The sequence below is a fragment of the Oncorhynchus mykiss genome, chromosome 8, assembly GCF_013265735.2.
Source record: "Oncorhynchus mykiss isolate Arlee chromosome 8, USDA_OmykA_1.1, whole genome shotgun sequence".
Classification (NCBI taxonomy): Eukaryota; Metazoa; Chordata; class Actinopteri; order Salmoniformes; family Salmonidae; genus Oncorhynchus; species Oncorhynchus mykiss.
The window spans coordinates 60658667-60682737 of record NC_048572.1 but is presented as its reverse complement, the minus strand read 5'-3'; the positions used below and the strand labels follow the sequence as shown (position 1 = coordinate 60682737).

General features: G+C 41.3%; 1 protein-coding gene across 2 annotated transcripts in view; it reads right to left on the bottom strand.

The window, feature by feature from the left end:
* Positions 1–5536: 5536 nt before the first annotated feature.
* LOC110530263 (vasoactive intestinal polypeptide receptor 2) overlaps positions 5537–24071 on the bottom strand; it is a 42098-nt gene continuing 23563 nt past the window's right edge. For both annotated transcript variants that reach the window (XM_036985868.1, XM_036985867.1), the window contains exons 3-13: positions 23114–23227; positions 19679–19770; positions 15260–15357; positions 14952–15081; positions 13522–13672; positions 13346–13406; positions 12000–12069; positions 11410–11501; positions 9916–10042; positions 9755–9796; positions 5537–8469 (exon numbers count right to left, since the gene is read on the bottom strand). In XM_036985868.1, coding sequence (XP_036841763.1) covers positions 8296–8469; positions 9755–9796; positions 9916–10042; positions 11410–11501; positions 12000–12069; positions 13346–13406; positions 13522–13672; positions 14952–15081; positions 15260–15357; positions 19679–19770; positions 23114–23132 — 1056 coding nt within the window. In that variant the 5' untranslated portion in view covers positions 23133–23227 and the 3' untranslated portion in view covers positions 5537–8295. The remainder of the gene's footprint in view (positions 8470–9754; positions 9797–9915; positions 10043–11409; positions 11502–11999; positions 12070–13345; positions 13407–13521; positions 13673–14951; positions 15082–15259; positions 15358–19678; positions 19771–23113; positions 23228–24071) is intronic.

Sequence of the window (24071 nt, the reverse complement as noted above, 5' to 3'; positions counted from 1 at the left end):
ACGTGAGGATGGGGGGGGGGGGTCTTTGTCCGAGAATTTAGCCTATTGTCTGCAAAAGATTGTTACATTGTAACTACTGTACATAGTAAATATAAAGGTTATAGTCTACTGGGTTCCACTTTAAATGAAGTTCCTTGCTCCTAGGTAAGTACAGTACATGATCATTACTAGTATATCCTATGTAACTACAGTTCCTACATTACACTTCATTTAGCATAGCCTTTGAGCCAGGTCATAACATAGAAAAAGGTAATACAAAATGACTGGTAGTTAACGACAGGGTGTGCCTTGTTACATTTGTTGTTACCAGGTCCTAGTCTATTTATCAACCCTGGTATTACATGTGGATTCAATGGCAGTGGCACCTTGTAGTTACATGTCACAAGGTTCCGATTTTGGTTCAAGTTATTATCGTTGTAATTCATAAGTGACTTTCAAACGTGTAATTACAAAACACCAGTTACATAGTGAGACAAGAAAATGTATAATAAAAGACAAAGTACCCTGTAATTACATAGTAACATAGTAAGACTTATATAACTACGATGTTGTTACCACGGTTATTACTGTGTAGTTACATAGTGTAATGTAAAGCGTTACCAAGAAACTAATTATGCTTCTCTGCGTCTCTGCTAAAATCTGGGTAAAAGATTTAAATTACTGTGAGTATTTTTCAGTGCATTTAGTAATCTACCAACCTTGCCAGCAGGCATGCCAGCTAAGATAGTTCGACAAGCTACTCTACCTTGATTGACAGCCTGAAAAGGTTTGGTAGCTAGTTATGAGGTTGAGAGATTGGGAACCTATCTAGCTGGCTAGCTAAAGCCAACTTCATACAATTGCTAGGTGACTAGTATTACAGAGATACAAGTTTTTCTTTATTCATTCTTCAAGAAGGACTCAATAGGCTACATAGCTTTATAAAACTAATTCACAAACACAACTCCTGCGAGTTCAGCCAATCACTGGCAGCTAAAATCAAATCAATTGCTGTGTGTCCCTCTCTACACTCTCTCGCATCCTCCACTGCATGATACTGTCTGCACTCACACCGTGCCTGCACCTTGGAAGGAAACACTTACTAGGGAGAATAGGGTGGGGGGGGTACTCTTTGCCTGGTCCAGTCAGTGTGCCCCCTCCACAAAATTATTTACAATTATTTAATGAATGGAATGTGGGTTTTGTGTATTGTATATCTTAAATGTATGCCTACATTCAGATATACATTGAGTACACTACCCCCCCCCCCCCCCCCCACACACACACACGCACACACAAGTGGAATCATAGCTTTCACCTGGTCAACTGGTCAGTCATGGAAATAACACTGTGTATGTGTCTGTCTGTCTGTCTGTGAGTGGATATATATATATATATTTCTGTCTGTCTGTCTGTCTGTCTGTCTGTCTGTCTGTCTGTCTGTCTGTCTGTCTGTCTGTCTGTCTGTCTGTCTGTCTGTCTGTCTGTAAGTGGATATGTCTGCCTGTCTGTCTCTGTCTGTCCGTCCGTCCGTCCGTCTGTCTGTCTCTTTGTCTCTTTGTCTGTCTGTATGTCTGACATGAAAATGAAGCTCTTTGGCCACACCAGTGGTGGGCTTGGCATCAAAATGAGAATGCATGAGCATAAAATACCTCCATACCTACTGTAAAATGTGGTGGTGAATCCTTCATTTTATAGGGCTATTTTGCTTCATCTAGTCCTGTGGCCCTTGTCAACGGCATCATGAACTTTACTCAGTATCAGGACATTTTAGACAAAAACATGGATGCCTCTGCCAAGAGGCTGAAACTAGGCTGCAAGTGGATCTTCCAGCATGATAATAACCCCAAGCACACATCAAAATCCACAAAGAAATGGTTAATTGGCAACATCATCAACATTTTCGAATGGCCATCTTTCTCAGTCTCCTGTGGTTTGATTTGAAGAGGGCAGTCCATAATAAGCGTAGACGAAGGATATCAAGGATCTGGAAAGGTTCTGTATGGGAAATGGTTTAAGATGCCTCCCAATGTGTTCTCCAACTAATACAACATTACAGAAAAAGGCTCAGTGCCGTTACCTCGCAAGTTGACGTATTGAAATCTATTGAAAACAAGAGTGTCAATCATTTTGAATTAAAGAAAATCTCATTCTCTGAGCAATTGTATTAGTATAAAATAATATAATTTCCCAATTTCTTTGCGTACAGATCAGATCAGTATAGATCAGTACATACATTATTTTATACAGTAATTTTTGCAAACTTTTCGCATTGAATGCAATGTATTGAGTTATGCGTCACATTTCATGATACATATCATTTTGCAAAAGCATACCAGACTGAAGCTTATCAGTTGATACCAGGCTGGTACACCCTACCTCTTCCTGCTCCTGAAGGAATGAATTGTGGGGATGCGATGGAAGCCAGTTAACTTGTATTGTATATGTCAGCTACATTTACATACGTTTATACCATCCAAAGGAACCACAGCCATATTACATAAATGACTTTGAAAAATACTATATGAGTCATATTCACAGAACGGCGTTGAGATATCAAATGTATCTTCAATAATCCAACCGTTGAAATCAGAACTAAATTAGACATTGTGTAGTTTGTCATGAACAATTGTACTTCCAAATTGTCAGCATAGTTCTGTAAGATTTCAAGTTGTCAACTTTGTACTGTAAGGGGAACATTTCATCACTAAGTCCACAATCAAATCCAAAGGTAATAACATCAGGGATTCCTCACTGTTCTCCACACACATTTATTTGAGCTTGTTTACCTCATACATAAAAGGAAACACAGGGGATAGCTCTTTAATAGCTCTGTGATTGGCTGAGTTAATATGTTAAATTCATTTACTGTGGGTTTCTGTAACGTGAGCCTGAACAAACAACCTACAGCACAGACCATAGGCTAGGCTTTCTTCCCTCATGTGGAAAGAGATTTTCGACATCCCAAATGGCACCCTATTCGCTAACAAAGTTCCCTGTAGTGCACTATTTAGGGAATAGGGTGCCATTTGGGACTCAGATATTCTATTCTGCTCCTTGACTGAACCCCATAAACATGTTAACACATCCCTTCTCTATGATCTAATCAGGAGGATTATGCTGCTATAAATAAACATGCTATAAATCTGCCCATCAGGGCAATGAGCCACTCTTGTGTAGCAGAGGCTCCTACCGAGTGGTTTGGGTGGAGATCATATTTTAGAATTTATTCTAGTTACTGCTTCAGGATTTCTGATCCAAATGACAACTATCTTGCTCATTGCTCATAGCCTGGCCCAATTTCTTGACATAATATAAAAAGTCCAGCGAATAAGAACCAAATACACCCATTTCATGATAAAATGATCAAACTTGGTACACTAATACTAGATGCCGTAAGGAACATTTTAAGATGTTTGGGATGCCTGTCAATTAACCATTTTGATAAAATGTCTGCCATTTTGATTTCCTGTTAGACGAAAATAGAGGAATATAAAAACATGAGCTGGCGCACACCCAGAAAAATGTGTTTGTGTGGAGGTGCTGACTAACGGCAAATAAACTATAAACTATCAAAATAAATAAATAAACTAGCAGTAATTTATTGGGTATATACTATTTACCAACGTTTCGTCATCACTGTGCCTTCTTCAGGGTAATGTTATGAATACTTGAACCAGGTTATGTAGACAAACAGTGCAATTAGTGCAACCAATGACAATAGTGAGGGGTGTGTCATAACGATTAAGTTAATTAGAATGAATTAGTGATGGCATATTAAATATATTAGGCTATTGTTATCATAGGGTAAAATAATTCCAAACAATATCAAAATGACTTTGTAATGTAATCTACTCACTAAATCAACCCCACCGATAATGTAGAAAATTATTATTATCATAAAGCCATCTTAAGACCTTCATGGGGGTGATATTGAGGTCATATTTGACCATTGCCTTGTGTAAATAAGTATTTTTGGCTATAGTGCCATTGCAGACATTTTCTATTACCACCCAGATGGCCATTTCCAATATGCCCCCCCCTCCCAAGATGCCCCCCCTCTAAAACGACATTGGAGGCAGCTTATGGTAGTGAAATGCACATTCAATTCTCTAGAACGTTTCTGCAGTCAGCATACCAATTGCACAATCCCTCAAAACTTGATACATCTGTGGCATTGTGTTGTGTGACAAAACGGCACATTTTAAAGTGGCCTTTCATCGTCCCAGCACAAGGTGCACCTGTGTAATTATCATGCCGTTTAATCAGTTTCATGATATGCCACACCCGTCAGGTGGATGGATTATCTTGGCAAAAGAGAAATGCTTACGAACAGGGATGTAAACAAATTTGTGCATTTGAGAGAAATAAGATTTTTGTGTGTATGGAATTTCTTTTTGAATTTTTTTTTTTTACAGCTCATGAAACACGGGACCAACACTTTTAGATGTTGCGTTTATATTTTTGTTCAGTGTAGTTTGAGAGAATGAAATGAAGCATGCTTATTCGTGGCAACATAAACCATGTAACATTTTACCTCTACTGCCGATAAGCTTGAGTGATGGTATTTGTCACGTCCCTCATATGCTCACTCGCATTTGTTTGCAATCATTCCAGAGGAGCCTTGTGTGGTCTCTGCTACTCAAAACAATCCATTAGTGGAGCCAGTGATGTGGGAGGTTCCCTCAAGCTGTAAGGAGGAGGTTTCTTAACAGCTTTGAGGAGGAAGTATAACGAACTGTTTGATCTCCATATATGGCTCAAATCTATGCGTAGTAACACTATTAGCCTGAGGCCTCTCATTCTTAAAAGTTTTGGTACAGATATTTTGACAAGATAGTAATTTACAGATTCTCGTTTTGAAGACGTGATTAAACCCACTCATAATTCCCATATCCCATCCTCTCATATGCCAAATGCTAGAATAGGGGTATAATATGACAATCAGGATGTGTAGAGAAATAGAGTGAATCCAGTGTGGATCAGTGGTTCCTTCTTGGACAGCATCTTCTCTTCCAATTAGTGCTGCTGCCTCCGCCCCAGAGCAGCTATGTCAGCTCAGATCACCACAGCTCCCCGGCTCTGAGTCAGCAACACGTTCAGCTAGCATCCTCGCATCCTGGCCTGCGTCCTCGCATCCTGGCCTGCGTCCCAATTGGCACCCTATTACCTGCATAGTGCGCTACTTTTGACCAGAGCCGAATGGCCCTGGTCAAAAGTAGTGCACTATGTAGGGAATAGGATGATTTGGGACATATCTGGAAAGTAACCCAAAGCTCTTAGCAGAGTCTATGAACCAGCAGAAAGGACAAGGTTTAATCAGTAACAGCAAAACATAGGCTGTAACAAATATCCTCGTAGTGGGATCTCCTTGATTGTATTAGCTTTCCTTTAACTTTTATTCTCTCTCCATTTGGGTTGTTTACCACGCAACAAGCCCTTTAGGGATTCTTCTACCTATTAATAGTCATTGGTATTAGCATCGGAAACGACCTTGGTGGTGCCCTTCAAAATGAGTTCATGGGCCAAGCCTCATCAATGACGAGATGAGTCATAAAAGGTGCTGTATTGTTTACTCATCATAATCTCATGACATACATGTACCCAGACATTAAAACAAAGCATCATTCAATAGCATGTTGCTAATATATAAAAATGTTTGTTATGCAACCTTATAAAATGGCTCCCTGTGGTGGGAGGGTATAGCGGTGAGAATGCAGCTAATGGAAAGATATATTTGACCATGAAGGCAAACATTTTGTTCTCATAAGGACATACAGCCTTGTAGCCTAGTCCCAAATCTGTTTGTGCTCTTGCCAACTCCATGGCTGTCTATGTTAAACCAACGACAATGCGTATGGCACTTAGCCTGACAATGAGTGACAAGTTGTTGACATGAAAACACAAACAGACAAACATTCAGGCTAATCAAGACAAGGATACATCACTAATGTTCATCAAAGCTATGGCATTTAATATACACATAGGGTGCGCCCTAAATTATACCCTATTCCTATTTTGTGCACTACTTTTGAACAGAGCTGGTCAAACCTGTTGCACTATGTAGGGAATAGTGTGCCATTTGGGAAGCAGACATAGCAATAGGATGTGGAATAAATAATTACGATTAAATAGCAAATATTAGGCACTTAACATTTTGATTGACTACTGTACATCAATGACAAACATGCCCAAAAAAAACACACAATCCTGGCAGTATTTTACATGGCAAATACACGAGGTCGTCTGAAATATCTTAGGTGATCAGGGAATAACCTTACAGTAGATATAACCTTTGGGAATCATTTTTTACTAAACACAAAAGATTTCAATGTTGGAGCCAAGGTTTTGTTCTTATATGACCTCAAGTCTAAACATTGTCACCTTCTCAGTGAAAACACTTCTGAGGAAAAAGCCAAGCTAATCAGCATTCATTTCCTGTCTTTCTTTCATATCTACACCAAGCACCTGAAATCACGGTCTGGTACGCTGGGTGGATGTGTGTATAGCATCCCAGACTGGAGCATTTAAGTTATCTACCACAGAACTCATACCTCGAGTTAACATTTACATGGACAACATAGCTGTATAACTTACATCAGAGAAGGCTTTGGTTGATTGCCTTGACGAATGAAAAAAACAAACAAACATAGCATACTGTAAAAGACAGAGGGAAATTACATTCACATGATGCAACACTTGATGCAACACTACACCACAATCATGTGGTATAACATTCGTGGTCTTTGCAGAAAATAATTCTGAGTAATAACTCAGCAAACATGACATACCAGTACTTTGCAGTAGGTCAAGATACTCTTATGTACACAATGGTCGTTCACCTCCTCTAAGCCCTACTCTTACGGTTCTTAGACAACTGATGCAGAAAACCTGTGTTAACAAAAAAACAATCTTATTTTATAATCCTTTCGATGGCAACCCAAAGCAACATGTAAAATGTACACATGTAGTAGAACTAAAACACATCCTTGCCCTGACAATCCTAGTTTCATTGTAATCATGTTTTGACAACATTGCATTGGATTTACTAGAACCACAGTCAGCTCGGCTAATATAGCATTAAAAAAATGAAGGAACTCAAACCTACTGTTGAGAGTTAGAATAGCAGAATACACAAGGTGCAATTTAAAAAATGTGGTTGTGCATCAGCAGTTTGTCTCTTAGTCACTCAATTATCCCACGTCAGCTAAAGTTTTTTAGATTGGTAAACTAGTCGAGCCAGCGATCTAAACTTGTCGTAATCATGGTTGAATTACCGAACATGGGGGACCCATTGATTTTGTTAGTCACTCTCACTCGGATATCCTATTAAAAACTGCAAACAATTCAGTCCACCCTATGACTAAACGTGTAGAATTGAAGGATATTACCTATGAACCTGAACAATTATCTCTGCCCCATAGCAAAAGGAGTAGAATTGCATGAAATATATATATTTTAAACTACAACATTATCTGAGGTGAAGAGAACATTTTACAGTTTTAAAGCTAATTTCTTGCAATTCTACACATTTTGCCATGATTTATGTCATGTTCATATGATATGAGTGAGAGTGACTTACAAAATCAAATGTCATTTGGTGAGGATTACTACAGGGTTTAGATTGCTGAGAAAGGTAGTCTACCCAGCTATCTAAAGAATTGAGCTGACATAGCTGGGCTAATTGAGTGACTGTCAGTGACTGACATGACAAGTGGCAAACTGCAATGCATGACCATATTTCTAAATTGCAACTTGTGTATTCTACTTTGTAACTCTCAACAGCAAGTTGAAACCCCGACTGAGTTCCTACGTTTTTTTCCTTTTTGGGTCGGGGACACCTTAGTGGCCGTGGAACCGTGGGCGTATAGGCAGAGGCATCTCTGGTCGTTAACCACAGAGTGAAATCCATTTTACTACAGGGAGAGGGAGAGGGAGATAAAGATTTAAGAGCCATGCAGAGCAATTCTCCTTGGCATCCAGTAATGAAAATGTTTACTTAAACTAATTATTACAAATATTGACATTAATGCAGCTTAGCCCAATTGATTCATATCTGTTCAAAAATACCCTGTTACGCCATCTGCCATAAAAATAAAAATAAATAAAACCCTGTACCGGGGTCCAGGTTTTAGCGACAAACTCATTAGAAGATCCTAGAGTGCCATTGTGCCAATTGTTCTGCCAATACCGTGGTCCAAGCTAACTTTTTAGTGCCCACAACTGTAGGCTGTGTGTGCTGTAGTGTGTATTTAGGCCAATACCAGAGTCCCAGAGCGTTTTAATGGAGACCGATCCCTCTTTAACACGCAGCCCTCACACTACAGTGGTCTCTGACTGCAGGAAGGACTGAGCACGAGAATTACGTTGGAACTGAGCCATGTTCTCTGAACCGTTTCTGGAGGCGTAGGTGTTGTGCTGGGTGTAGTTTCTGGCCATATGGCAGTTGAGGCATATACTCCGCCATTTTCTCTTGAGTTCCCCTTGAACCTGAAGTAGCAAGGTAAATATTTTAGCACAGAGGAAAAACTAGCCCACATCTGTCACTACATTAAATGGTATAAATGTTCTTATAAAATGCCGTACTCATCGTTTTACTACAATTAAAACAAAGCAGACAACAATTAAAATGAACATTTGTAGTAACTGCTAACAAAATACCTTTAAACACTATATATATTATATATATCTCATAATTTACACTTTTACATTTATCACTGTCAAGTACATTTTTCCTCAATAAAGTTGAAACCAGCCAAGTCAGAGCTAGTAAGGGGGAAAAAAGTCAAGTGTGAGTGTTAGTTCACAAATGTGTTTTTGTTTTGTATATTTTGGGGGGGCTGAGTGTTGAGGAGGGGGTGCGAGGGGGGGTGCTGTGGGATTATTTAAGATATTGTTAAAAGAGGTAGGTTTTCAGTTTTTGAAAGATGGGCAGGGACTCTGCTGTCCTAGCTTCAGGAGGGAAACTGGTTCCCCCATTAGGATGCCAGGTCAGGCAAAAGCTTGGACTGGGCTGAGCTGAGCGGGAGCTGCCCTCCCGTAGGGGTGGAAGGGCTAAGAGACCAGAGGTGGCAGAACGGAGTACTCAGGTTGGGATGTAGGGTTTGAGCAGAGCCTGAAGGTAGGGAGGTGCAGTTCCTCTTGCTGCTCCATAGGAAAGTACCATAGCCTTCCAGTGGAGTGTGTGGAGTAGCAGGGTGACATGGGAGAACTTGGATAGCTTGAAAACAGGCAGGCTGCACCATTCTGGATAAGTTTCAGGGGTTTGATGGCACAAGCGGGGAGCCCAGCCAACAGCATGTTGCAATAGTCCAGAAGGGTGATGACAAGTGCCTGGATTAGGACCTGCGCCGCTTCCTGTGTAAAGTAGGGTCGTACTCTACGGATGTTGTAGAGCATCAACCTGCAGGAGCGGGTCACTGCTTTGATGTTTCCAGAGACCCACAGGGTGTAGTCCAGGGTCACAGCAACGTTCTTTACACTATGGGGGGGGGGGGGGGGGGGGGACGGACGGACACTGGAGTTGTCAACCGCGGAGCTACTCCGTCTTGTCGAGGTTGAGGTCAATTACAATGATGTACACAGCAGCTTTTATAAAAGCCTGAACATTGCTTGTCATCTATCCTAATTTGTGCCAAGGAAGACTTTGTCAACACTGATTCAACACTAATCATTTACGCTGTTGTGCGTCTTCTTAACTGGGCCATCAGTGCCCAAGGCAACCTATTCATTCCAGAATAAAATGTAATTAAGAGCAATCAAGGCAAGAGCTTACCTCACTGTTTAAGAAACAGTACAGGATGGCAACCACCAGGCCCTGTCAACAGAAAATCTTCAAAATGAGAAACAACCAAAAACAATCCAAAACAAAAATGCCCCAAATATAGCCAAAATATATTGTGATAGATTAAAATATCCAAAAAGGATCCGTTTTACCTGAAAGGATCCAATAGCAAGGTCAAAGAAGATTTTATAATTTTCCATGGATTCATTGAGAGACACAAAGACAACGTAATGGATGCCAAACAGGGGGATCAGCAGGAGAGTGGATTTGGCCAACCTCCTGAAACCAGACACACAATATTACAGAGACACTCTATGGAGGGGACCTAGAGACTACACTGTTATACAATCACATACACCGAGTATAGCCAACATTGGGAACACCTTCCTAATATTGAGTTGCACCACCCCTTTTGCCCTCAGAACAGCCTCAATTAGTTGTGTCATGGACTCTACAAGGTGTCGAAAGCATTCCACAGGGATGCTGGCCAATGTGAACTCCAATGCTTCCCACAGTTGTGTCAAGTTGGCTGGATGTCCTTTGAGTGGTGGACCATTCTTGATACACACGGGAATCTGTTGAGTGAAAAACTCAGCAGCGTTGCAGTTCTTGATGCAAACCGGTGTGCCTGGCACCTACTTCCATACCCTGTTCAAAAGGCACTTAAATATTTTTGTCTTACCCATTCACCCTCTGAATGGCACATATACAAAATCCTTGTCTAAATTGTCTCAAGCCTTAAAAATCCTTCTTTAACCTGTCTCCTCCCCTTCATCTACACTGATTGAAGTGGATTTAACAAGTGACATCAATAAGGGATCATAGCTTTCACCTGTATTCACCTGGTCAGTCGGTCATGGAAAGGGCATGTTTTGTATACTCAGTGTATATTTTAATAATAATTGTTGTTAATACGTCCACAAAACGTTGGTGTTTAGCCATTAAATGATAGGGAGCATGAGGCAGGGATGGGCAACTTTGATAGGGGTGGGGGCCACAAAAAAATCTAAACTAATCATGAGGGGCCACAGTGGCTCGTGGGTCTATGTACGCACATCCATACCCACACATGCAGTCAGAGCCTTTTGAGGGCCCCATGTTGTTTGCGGTGCTGTGAGAGTAACCCGTAGTGCGCTACTTTTGACCAGAGCTCTATGGGCACTAAAAGTTGTGCACTATGAAGGGAATGGGGTGCCATTTCAGACACATCCTAAATCGTGAAGGGGCCCTGACTGCTAAGTGCCAACCGAGGTGGACTTTCCTGTAGCAGTAGACAGCAGCTCATCCAGTCTTTGCGTCGCCAGCCGCTTCTCAGCCCTTAAATCCGCTCAGACAAGATGGGAATATTTCTCCCTGAAGGCAAATACGTGCTGTGCTGACCACCTCTACAGCTTAGCCGAATCTAGTGTCGCTCTACAGTGTACAATTTGCACAATAGAACAATAGGCTACATATCTATGTATTTTGCTTGAGAAGTCAACTAAAATACCATATGTCAGAGTGACATACAAAGGCATGCTGAAACATTTGAGCACTTAATTTCTCCGTTCAGGAATGTTGACACTGAGTATTCATGGTCTGTTGCCTGAGTGCAGTAACACATAGTCACAAAACAGGGAGACCTGACTGAGCACAACAACACATACCTGTATTGTGACTGGTCGTTGCCACCCACATCAGGACACCTCAGCTTCTGAACCAGAATCCTTATAATACTGATGAACAGGAGGAAGTTCACCTGGAAACCCAGTCAACATATATTGACATACAGTTTGTTTTATTTATTTAGTGAAATTTGGTTACTGCAGTACTTTTTAAGGGCAGTTAACTCAGCTATAACCAGCGTTGGTATACATTGAGGGATGTGTTATGGAATCAGATAAGAAGACAGTACTTAGTTCCATTTAAATCGTCCCATATAAAATCACCTGTTGTAAAATACAATGACAGTTTGAAAAAGCTAGTTCAACCTTGAATTACATCCAAGCCAGCCTCAATTCACACGCATGCAGAGTCTCTCGGTTTAACATGCTCTAGCCGTTACAGTCCTATCAGCTCCCCAGTATGCGCTGGCTACCTAACATGACAGATCGGAATATTCTCTGTGTGGCATTTACTTATCTCCTGGACACATTCTGTTTAGTTAATGCTTGGGATGTAGCAAGGGTTTGATCCTGCATGTGGTAAAGGATATTAAAACAGCAGCAACCGAGAAGGATAAATGATATATACCCACCATGATGGAGAAGCCTATGGGTACATTGATCACCCACTTGGGGATTGGGTTATCATTCTGTTCCCAGCATCTGAAGGAATAGGAAATGATACCCATACGAAGATGTTAGTCAACACGTGCCATGCATCCCTGGCCATACTAACCTAAGCACAGCACTCCCAGGTTCCTGCATTTCTAAGGAGTTCTTCCTAGCCACCGTGCTTCTACATCTGCATTGCATTTTTAAATACATTTGATTGATTGATTGATTGAGCACTTTGAACTGGTTTAAACTGATTTGAGAAATAAATTAAAATGACAAAGGTTGCCAATGCTTCATTAACTTTATAATCACAATCAAATTCTTTCATGCAATCCAAGACAAACAGCACATCTACATTAAGTCTGGCAACAGGCACAGATTGGGTTCAACCAGTGCCCAAACACCTGCCCTTTTCCCCTCTTATGGAAAAAGTGCCCACGCAGCTCATCGATCATTTACATGTTATTATAAAAAATATATAAAACATTTAAAAAATATATTTATATATAAATAATGTTACCTATTTTAACCCACATTTGATCATAATATACAAGTGGTAGTTATGACCTTATCCAAATGCTGCAACTCCCAACGGGCTAGAAAGAGATGAAGGTCGAGACGTGAAACATGACCCGCCAAGCTGCACTGCTTCTTTACACACTGCTGGCTTAACCCTGAAGTCAGCCGCACCAATGTGTCAGAGGAAACACTGTTCGACTGACCAAAGTCAGCTTGCAGGCGCCCGGCCCGCCCGTAACAAATTACGCATATAATTAGGTCATTTCATAAACTCTTGAATCTCGTAAAATACACCCCCTCCCCGAAGACCACCCTCATCTGACTTGCATGCAGTAGCCACCGGTGGGGAGACATTGCCCCGTTCTTTGCCCCTAACAGTGAATGAGACTCATGACAGATCCAACTTCAATAGTAGCCTCCTAACAGGAAAGAATGGGGCAATTTGACTGATTGTTAGTAAGAGGCAGATGTCAGTAGCAGAACACTCAAATCAAGTGATTTTTTTTGTTCTCCCCCCGACAGCATTGCTAACCAGCTAGCATATTTAGCCTACATCATCATTCGCTCTCTGGTTGTCCCCAGGCCTAGGAGTCACTGGTTTGCTTACAATGTTTGATGAGTGAGTGTGTTGTACCAGAAAATATTAGACCGATTTTCTTTTTTTGGGGTGCGGGATGGAGGGGGCTGCCCTTATTTTGAGCACTGCCCCCGAAATGTCTGTGCACGGCCCTGTCTGGCAATCACACATGAAAATAATCCACTACCCTACCAACCATGTACATTTATGCTTTCCAAGGTGACTTACCCAGTATCCTCAAAATAAACCCTTGTTATAGCCCATGCAGAAACAAACACGGTTGGGAATCCTGAAATACAGATGGAGAATTCACTGAATACAATCTCTTGGCATAAATGGATTGGATGTACTGTATGTTCCTCACTGTTTTTGATACATTGGATATATATTAATGACTAGCTTACCCCAGCCGATGAGAAGATAAACAATGAAGTGTCTATTTTCAGAGAAGATGACAATCAGGAGCGTATGGAGGTAGAGGCCCTCGACCAGCAACCAGAAGAAGTTGGCCATGATAAAGTATTGAAAAATCACCAGGCTCGCCTTGCATCCAATCTGGAACAACATTGTAGAACATCACTTGTGCTGCTATACAAAGAGAAACTACAGGACACTCAACACAAATAACCAGTGTATCTATATGGAAGCTGAATTCCCTGTCCTTATTCTGATAGAGTGGTTACCAGATCTTTGTCTAAAATATACTCACACCAACACAATCGGAGTGAACTGAAGGAGCAAGAATCAAAATGTGTCCAGCGGAAAATGAATTCCGTACCTCAATTTCAAAGGAGTGAAAGAAACATGTTTCATAGCAAATCTATACAAATACAGTTGAAGTCAGAAGTTTACATACACCTTAGCCAAATACATTTAAACTCCGTTTCACAATTCCTGGCATTTAATCCTATTAACAATTCCCTGTCTTATGATCACCACTTTATTTTAAGAATGTGAAATTAGAGAGAATTATTTATTACAGCTTTGATTTCTTTCATCACATTCCCAGTGGGTCAGAAGTTTACATACACTCAATTAGTATTTGGTAGCATTGCCATTAAATTGTTTAACTTGTGTCAAATGTTTTGGGTAGCCTTCTACATGCTTCCCACAATAAGTTGGGTGACTTTTGGCCCATTCCTCCTGACAGCTGGTGTAACTGAGTCAGGTTTGTAGGCCTCCTTGCCCGCCACGCTTTTTCAGTTCTGCCCACAACTTTTCTATAGGACTGAGGTCAGGGCTTTGTGATGGCCACTCCAATACCTTGACTTTGCATACTATTGTTTGTACAGATGAATGTGGTACCTTCATGCATTTGGAAATTGCTCCCAAGGATGAACCAGAATTGTGGAGGTCTACCATTTTTTTTTCTGAGGTCTTGGCTGATTTCTTTTGATTTTCCCGTGATGTCAAGCAAAGAGGCACTGAGTTTGAAGGTAGGCCTTGAAATACATCCACAGGTACAACTCCAATTGACTCAAATGATGTAAATTAGCCTATCAGAAGCTTCTAAAGCCATAATTTATGTGCTGGATTACTTTCCGCCTGGAATTGTGATACTGTGAATTATAAGTGAAATAATCTGTCTATAAACAATTGTTGGAAAAAGTACTTGTGTCATGCACAAAGTAGATGTCCTAACCAAATTGCCAAAACTATAGTTTGTTAACAAGAAATTTGTGGAGTGGTTGAAAAATGAGTTTTAATGACTCCAACCTAAGTGCATTTAAACTTCCAACTTCAACTCTACATCTATACCAATACATATCAGTTGGAATTGTCAAATGATCTATAAGAACCAGAGGTATACAGGCTGATGAACAACCTGACTCACCAGTGAAGGCTGCTCAGAGCACTGATTGCGAGAGAAGAGGATGTCGTCCTTCACAAGGACTGCCACCGCTCTCAGGATGAAGGAAAAGAACAGGTTGAGGTGAATGTAGTTCCGCGTGCAGTGGAGTTTTCTATAGAGGGAGTGGAAGAAATGATTTATCAGAGGATCTCTGCTGTGTGACAATACCCTGCTGCTTCTCTTTACAGTGAGTGACTGAGACTGTTTCCCAAATAGCACCTTATTTCCTACAGTATATGATGCACTACATAGGAAATAGGGTGTCTTTTGGGACTCATCCTAACTCTCACCTGAATAGACAGAGAATGGCGCTCCCGGTTGTGAGGGCGATCAAAGACAAACTGTGGCCCAGCGTATACAGAGTCTTCACCACGGTAAAGAAGACAAGCTATAGGTGAGAGAACATGCAGTACACAGTCATTGGCAGTATCAAAGCTGTATATATAATGTATCTCAGATGGGCATTCACTTCAGCACCATAGAAGAAGAGTCAGGAGAAAGAACATACAGGGCACAGGCCCAGCACATCGGTCACTTTCAGAATGGACTTTGATCCGAACACCAAATGACATGTGTGAAATCATATAAATTATCAGCAACATCAACATGTTGATACTGAAAGACTGTAGGATCTTCAGAAACATCATTTTCAGAGTCACAAAAGTGTACTTCAGAGGCGGTGTTTAAAAACAATGGGGAGAAAAACATGTACCGAGCATTGCTGTCAGAAAGAGCCTTCCCCTGAAAGGAGCCATTGTAAGTAGTTTTCTGCCAATCATTCAACCCACTCAGAGTGATTCACAGATTCAAAGAGATTAAAATCTGTCAATAAAATGACCTGCTCAAATTTGCCCTCTTATCTTGTTTCCCCAGGAAATTAGTCAATGGTTTGATTCCCCCCCCTCCCCTTTTTTACTACAGCCGAGTGAAAAACAAAGAGACTTCCTCTAAAACAAATGTCAGACAAGGACCGTACCAACGCACCAATGCTCGCAGTCATTCCTTTGAGGCAGTGCCAAATTGACATTCTCTTAGTAAAACAGTCACTCTTTCTAAAAGCATTGAGTGAGCTCCTATCCTGTAGCAGTGACATCTCTTCTCCACCTGCACTTCACACTTTCCATTGCTCATTGTTCTACAAAACGTGGACGCACGCACACACTTCCTACAGAACGAATGTATCCCTGTAGACAGTTGTAAACAGTGAAAGGACAGATAGTCAATTTGAAGAAAAGGTCCATTTGTTTTGATGCTGCATCTCCTCCAAAAGACTTAAGAAAACTTTGCGTACATTTAGTTGATAAAAACACCCCAATTGATTACATGAAATACACCTTCACGACGAAGTGCGTGTCAAAACTGCAAGGTGTCTTCAGTACACTTTCCAAGCGTATTCAGATGGAACTGTTGAAAGTTATCTATGGGAAATGCCTAACACCTATCAACCAATAAGCATCCAGGATCCAAACTACCCATTTTATTCTACATAATGATACCTCACATAAATAATTAGCCACAGCAAAACTGTGTGATGAATTTTGTATAATTGGTAGGGACCATCATGTCAATAGGGCAATCAACATCTGTCCAGCTAATCTGCTCATCTGTATCACCAAAAATAGCCTTTGATCCTACAAATATTGTTATTTAAAATAGCTTTAAGGTATGAGAGGAACAAGTGAGAGTCCCAAATGTTTCCCCTTTGCCACTTCTGATTGCCACATGGACTGAATTGGCTCTCCAGGGCGTCACGTTGTTCTTAGGAAATTGCCTTTAGAGGACACACAGCATGCCACTGATGTACTTTATATGATAGACAACCTAATATACTGTCACACTTACATAATTGCTTCAGTAAGAATGTCAATGAATCTATTCATGTATTATCGCGGAGATATCACACTTAATATATATTAAAAGGTTACATTAGGTTTGAACATCACACATCAATGAACATCATAACTCACCTTCAAATACAACTAGAAGAAAAGGTTATATACACCCAACGTTGATGTTAAATAGTCTGGTCCCAGATCTGTCTGTGCTCTTGCCAACTCCATTGTTGTCATTGTCAAGCCAAACATAACAATGAGTGACAAGGAGTTGGCATGAAAACACAAACAGACTGGCACTCAGGCAAGAGGTTATATCCCAAAGAGCTTGCACTATATTAGTAATGGCAGGGGGCATCGTTTGGTACTTCTTGCCCCTCCATCACCTTCAAGAATTCCTTGCTTCACTACTAGTTGCAGCCCAAAATGTATTAACTACAGGTGTGAAACAAGTTATTGAGGAAACGTGTTCCATTCTCTGCATACTGAGAAGATGAACTTTCCTTTCCGAAAGACTGGACTGACCTTAACACAGATGGACTGGTGGAAAGGCTACACAGCTAAAGGAAAACCTTTCAGTACATTTCATGTTCCAGATTTTTTCAGATTGAGATAAACACAGTGCCAATGGTGGCCCTGTGATCCAGACCAGAGGTGCATCTTGGATAACCTCCAACAGAAGAGACATTCATGCCCCAATCTGAATAAAACAAGTGAATGGGAGGGAATCGTTGACAGCAATTTTACTTCAGTCAGTATGTCAAATGTAAATTACTGGTGTTGGGAGAAGGGTTGCAAGTAATCTGATTACAAAAAAAGGAACTGTTCAGTAATGTTACCAGCAAAATATTGTAATCTGTTAACAGATACTTTTGAAAAACTGATTATTTGTTAGATTTTTATTTTTTTTACAGAAAGGATGTTTGCGAAAAAATACACTGCTCAAAAAAATAAAGGGAACACTAAAATAACACATCCTAGATCAGAATGAATGAAATATTATTAAATACTTTTTTCTTTACATACTTGAATGTGCTGACAACAAAATCACACAAAAATGATCAATGGAAATCAAATGCATCAACCCATGGAGGTCTGGATTTGGAGTCACACTCAAAATTAAAGTGGAAAACCACACTACAGGCTGATCCAACTTTGATGTAATGTCCTTAAAACAAGTCAAAATGAGGCTCAGTAGTGTGTGTGGCCTCCACGTGCCTGTATGACCTCCCTACAATGCCTGGGCATGCTCCTGATGAGCATGCCAACTCCTGGACAGTCTGTGGTGTCCCAGATGTGCTCAACTGGATTCAGGTCTGGGGAACAGGCGGGCCAGTCCATAGCATCAATGCCTTCCTCTTGCAGGAACTGCTGACACACTCCAGCCACATGAGGTCTAGCATTGTCTTGCATTAGGAGGAACCCAGGGCCAACCGCACCAGCATATGGTCTCACAGGGGGTCTGGGGATCTCATCTCGGTACCTAACGGCAGTCAGGCTACCTCTGGCGAGCACATGGAGGGCTGTGCGGCCCCCCAAAGAAATGCCACCCCACCGCCAAACCGGTCATGCTGGAGGATGTTGCAGACAGCAGAACGTTCTCCACGGCGTCTCCAGACTGTCACGTCTGTCACATGTGCTCAGTGTGAACCTGCTTTCATCTGTGAAGAGCATTTGCCAATCTTGGTGTTCTCTGGCAAATGCCAAACGTCCTGCACGGTTGGGCTGTAAGCAGTGGAATAGCTTTATGAATCAGTCTTCTTCATGTTTTCTTCTCCTAGTACATTGTTGCTACTTGCTTGGCCTCTTACTAACATCTGCTGTAGTGGGCCAACCAGGAGGACAGTAACTCGGAGTCTGCATCCAAAATGTCACCCAATTCACCACCAGGGTTTTGTAGGTTACCTATCCAAAATTGTAATCAGTAACATAACTTTTGAATTATCCAAACTCAGTAATGTAAACAGATTACATTCAGTTACTTCTGGATTACTTTCCCCTTAAGAGGCATCAGAAGAAGACCAAAAGGATCCATCAAACGCATTTGGTTTGTCATCATAGTGGTCTCTGACTTTTGGTCAGACTCCCTCAGGTGAAACAAACTTAAACGTGCACATTTTTGCAATGCTGAATTGAACGTCACTGAGAAAACAGAAAGGTGTTTTAAATTTTAAAAAATACAATATTTTTGCTGGTAACGTTACGGAATACAGTTACAGTTTTGTAATCAGATTACATGTAACTGATTACTTTTATTCACAGTTACTCCCCAACCCTGTTCTACCTCAGGGCTCTGGTCAAAAGCAGTGCACTATAGGGAATAGGGTGCCATTTGGGACACAGCCTGGTACAATGTTTAGATTGAGGAGACAGCTGGGTGCCACAGTGAACAGGATGTTTTATTTAGCCTTTAAGGCGCCTGTGTTTCATCTGTATTTCAAGTCATCAGGTGGAAGTGAGCACACAAACACACACTGCAGTACACCTTCCCTATCAAAACAGACCCAGGACAGAATTTCAATTCATTTAGCAAAGGGTTCTTAGCAAAGGGCTCTACTGCTAATTTTCATTATCAACATGAGGGCCTTGACACTCAGAAATCAGACCAAACTAAATCGAATTTTATATATTATAAAACCATGGAAAAATCTATCACACAAGAACATTGTCTTGTTTCTCTCTCTCTCTCTGAGGTCCAACGTATCCATGCCTTCATTGCAATATCTAATATATGATAGAGTACTGTATTGTATTTCCAAATAAAGCTACTTTCAAGTCACATCATGTAATTTCTTGGTCAAACTAAGAACAATGATACAACACCAGAGAGACAATAGAGGTAGAGATCTAGTACTTAAAGATCATCACCCTGCTTACCTTATCATGCTTTTCTTCTGCCCCACACACACTGCTGATGTTGGGGAAAACATCAGACCATCCGTCCGCTGTACAGTTCTTGTTTATGTTTCCTGTGGATAGGAGAAAAACATGTTTTTTGCCAGCTAAATGTTTCTATTGCCTCTTCTCTAAAACCTTTAGAAATGGTTATCCAGACCCAACATTCCTTTCATAAATCATAGTCCAAGAAACATGCAGCATGTTTATTTGTTTGGAGATGCAGGGGTTTGATTTCTCTGGTGAGTTTGATGAAAGATTTCTCTTCAGCCAAGACTATCCTCTATTGTTGTCACAGATAGTAAGCCCAATCAAGCTGACTGAAATATTAGCTTCACACACAACCCCAAAGTGAATGGCTGTGATCCCATTTTGAGCATGACAGATGATGGCTTCAATTAAAGTTTCATTCATCAGGCTCTTGTTTACAGTGTTCTAATATATTTTAAAGGCTGTTTGTAAATCAATATCAAATGAATATATCAAAATCATTTCTGGGTAACAAGGAAGTACCTTACTGTAATAGTTTTCCATTAAAATTGACAAAAATAGCTTTTAATCAAAAAACGAGTTCTCAAGCAAGAATTTAGCTAGGACTGTCTGGGAGTGTGTAGGGGAAAACTGAAAACTAGCCTTATTGCCAGAGAACTCTTTGGAAACTTCTTTGTTATTGGTCTATTAACCAGTTTACCACCTGGTAATGGTCACCCGGCAAGCCAAAACTCCCATCCACGCAAACCTGCTGATTAGAAAGTCCTGTGTAGATTGTATTTTCAACCAGGACATTTTTCACACTGTTACTGTTAGTTTCATCAGCTGTTGTACAATATGATTTAAAAAACACAGAAAAACAGAATTTTTACTGTACTGGGCCTTTAAAAGATATTCAGACAGACTTTTCAAGGGCAAATAGATGTAATTTTGAGAGATTGGTTTTTGACAAAAAACCACTCACTCTGGGAAGAACAATCAATTGTTCAATGCTTGATTCAAAGGAGCCTTCAACTTAGTCGGTTGAATATTGAATGTGTTTCTTCTCTTGGGTTTGGCATTCCACAGAGGTCTAGATGAGAGAATGTGTCTGGAGATATAAACGTCTGGAGTGTGCTCTGCTCTGTGGCAGGGACAGACAGGGGCAGGGGGAGAATGTAAGCGGAACAGAGGATGTGAGAGCCTGTGTTTATTCTCTCTGTGTTATTCTCGAGGAGACAACGATGACTGTCCCAAATGGCACCCTATTCCTCACAATGCACTACTCTTGACCAGAGTCTTATCGTCCCTGGTCAAAAGTAGTGCACTCTATAGAGAATATGGTGACATTTGGAACGCAGCCGATGGCAGTGCCTGATCCCAGTGTGCAACGTCCTGTAATGTACTTTGCCACATACTATGTATAACCACAGGCCTCTTTCTTTCTTTCTCCACTTCTGTGATCAGAATGAGCATGTCTCACTCCATTAGTCTACTCTACACAGACCCTGCCACAGCAGCCTGCCTAGCCGTAGGTTTGACGAGTGCTATAGGGCTTCCCAGAGGTTTCTGTTACAAAGAAGTTTTCCAAGCCAATTTACATGCCTAACTCGTCCTTTCCAAAACAATTTCACACAGCTAGTTTTAACCCAGACGTACACTATACAGACAAAAGTATGTGGACACCCCTTCAAATGAGTGGATTCAGCCACATTGGTTGTTGACAGGTGTATGAAGTCGAGCACAAAGCCATGCAATGTCCATAGACAAACATTGTCAGTAGAATGGCCTGTACTGAAGAGCACAGTGATTTTCAACGTGGCACCATCATAGGATACCACCTTTCCAACAAGTCAGTTTGTCAAATTTCTACCCTGCTATAGCTGCCGACTCAGCCGTGAAGTGGTAGCTCACAGAAAGGGACCGTCAGTTGCTGAAACGCGTACGGCAAAAAAAAAGTGTCGATCCTCGGATGTAACACTTACTACTGAGTTCCAAACTGCCTCTGGAAGCAACATCAGCACAAGAACTGTTCGTCGGGAGCTTCATTAAATGGGTTTCCATGGCCAAGCAGCCACACACAAGCCTAAGATCACCATGCTCAATGCCAAGCATCGGCTGGAGTGGTGTAAAGCTTGCCGCCATTAGACTCAGGAGCAGTGGAAACGCAACATTTGGCAGTCCGATTAGCAAATCTGGGTTTGGCGGATGCCAGGAGAACACTACCTGCCCCAATGCATATTGCCAAATGTAAAGTTTGGTGGATGAGGAATAATGGTCTCGTGCTGTCTTTCATGATTCAGGCTCCTTGGTTCCAGTGAAGGGACATCTTAATGCTACAGCATACAACGACATTCCAGACGATTCTGTCATTCCAACTTTGTGGCAACAGTTTGGGGAAGGCCCTTTCCTGTTTCAGCACGATAATGCCCCCTTGCACAAAGCAAGGTCCATACAGAAATGATTTGTCGAGATCGGTGTGGAAGAACTTGACTGGCCTGCACAGAGCCCTGACCTCAACCCCATTGAACACCATTGGGATGAATTGGAACGCCGACTGCGAGCCAGGCCTAATCGCCCAACATCAGTGCTCGACCTCACGAATGCTCTTGTGGCTGAATGGAAGCAAGTCCCTGCAGCAATGTTCCAACATCTAGTCGAAAGCCTTCCCAGAAGAGTGAAGGCTGTTATAGCAGCAAAAGGGGGACCAACTCCATATTAATGCTTATGATTTTGGAATTAGATGTTCGACGAGTAGGTGTCCACATACACTAAATGGCCAAAAGTATCTTGAATGTGGGGAGTTCATCATAGGACTGGAACCTGTCTTCAAGAGAATAAGATAATCTAACAGCATAATCCATAATTTATCATCCTCTTTGTCTGGGTAATTAGTTTATAATGAATGAAGTGTCCGTGCAGATTCATCCAGACTGATGGGAAGGAGGAGAGCTCCGCAGAATCCTAGTCTGCCACACGGGCCATTGGAGATTGTGGAGTGAGCAGACGTGATTCATTTTGCCTCTAGTCCATGCAGTGCAGAACATATTCTCTGAACCTTGCTTGGTACAATTCACCATGATTCAGTGCCACACTATATAAAAAAAGAACGATACAGACTTGGGGGCCATTTTTGTCCCTGCCTTTCAATGCACTCCAAAAGGTAGAACATCTACATTACACTGGTCTATACATCTCAGTAATTCTGTGAAATGAGAAACATGGGTCTGGTGTGACTCCAAAGCCCGAACATAGCGTGAGCTTTAACCCGAAAGAAAACGTACATAACATTGTAGTGTAGCTTTAGATGTCACAGACCACATCAGAACATTGCTTGAGGAATATCTCAAACTACCCTTTCATCTCGGCCTGGGTTTGAGAACAGAACACTCCAGAAATGTTACTTTGCCATTGATATCAAAATGAAAAAAAAATACAATACTTTACCATTTCTGCCAAAAAACATCTTGAGCACTCTGGGGCACTCTCTAGTGACAGTCTCTCCAACCTCTGCACGGTCCCAACATGCTATGTTATCCCAGATCGCTTTGCATCCTACTCCTGTCAACAGATCAGACAGCAGCGTCTTAGAAAAATACAACACTTTAAGTAAATAAAACATGTTTATCTAAACTCTGCCTCCTGCAACTGTTGAAATTGTGATTCAAGGCCATACATTCTACAGCAGGGCTCTCTAACCCTGTTCTTGAAGAGCTACCCTCCTGTAGGTTTTCCAAACCCAAGTTGTAACTAACCTGATTCAGCTCATCAACCAGCTAATTATTAGAATCAGGTGTGCTCGATTAGGGTTGGAGAGAAAATGTACAGGATGGTAGTTCTCCGGGAACAGGGTTGGAGAGCCATGCTACGGTGCCTTCGGAAAGTATTCAAACCCCTTGACTTTTTCCACATTTTGTTACGCTACAGCCTTATTCTCAAATTGATTAAGTGAATAAAAAAATCCTCAGCGATCTACACACATAACCCCACTAATGACAACGCGAAAACAGGTTTTTAGAAAACCTTATTTACTTAAGTATTCAGAGCCTTTGATATGAGACTCAAAATTGAGGTCAGGTCCATCCTGTTTCCATTGATCATCCTTGAGATGTTTCTCCAACTTGATTGGAGTCCACCTGTGGTAAATTCAATTGATGGGACATGATTTGGAAAGGCAGACACCTGTCTACTGTATATAAGGTCCCACAGTTGACAGTGCATGTCAGAGCAAAAACCAAGCCATGAGGTCGAGACAGGATCAGCGGCAGGGACTGGGAGACTAGTCAGGATCGAGGCAAAGATGAATGGAAAACAAAGTACAGAGAGATCCTTGATGAAGACCTGCTCCAGAGCACTCAGGACTGGGGGGGAAGGTTCACCTTCCAACAGGACAATGACCCTAAGC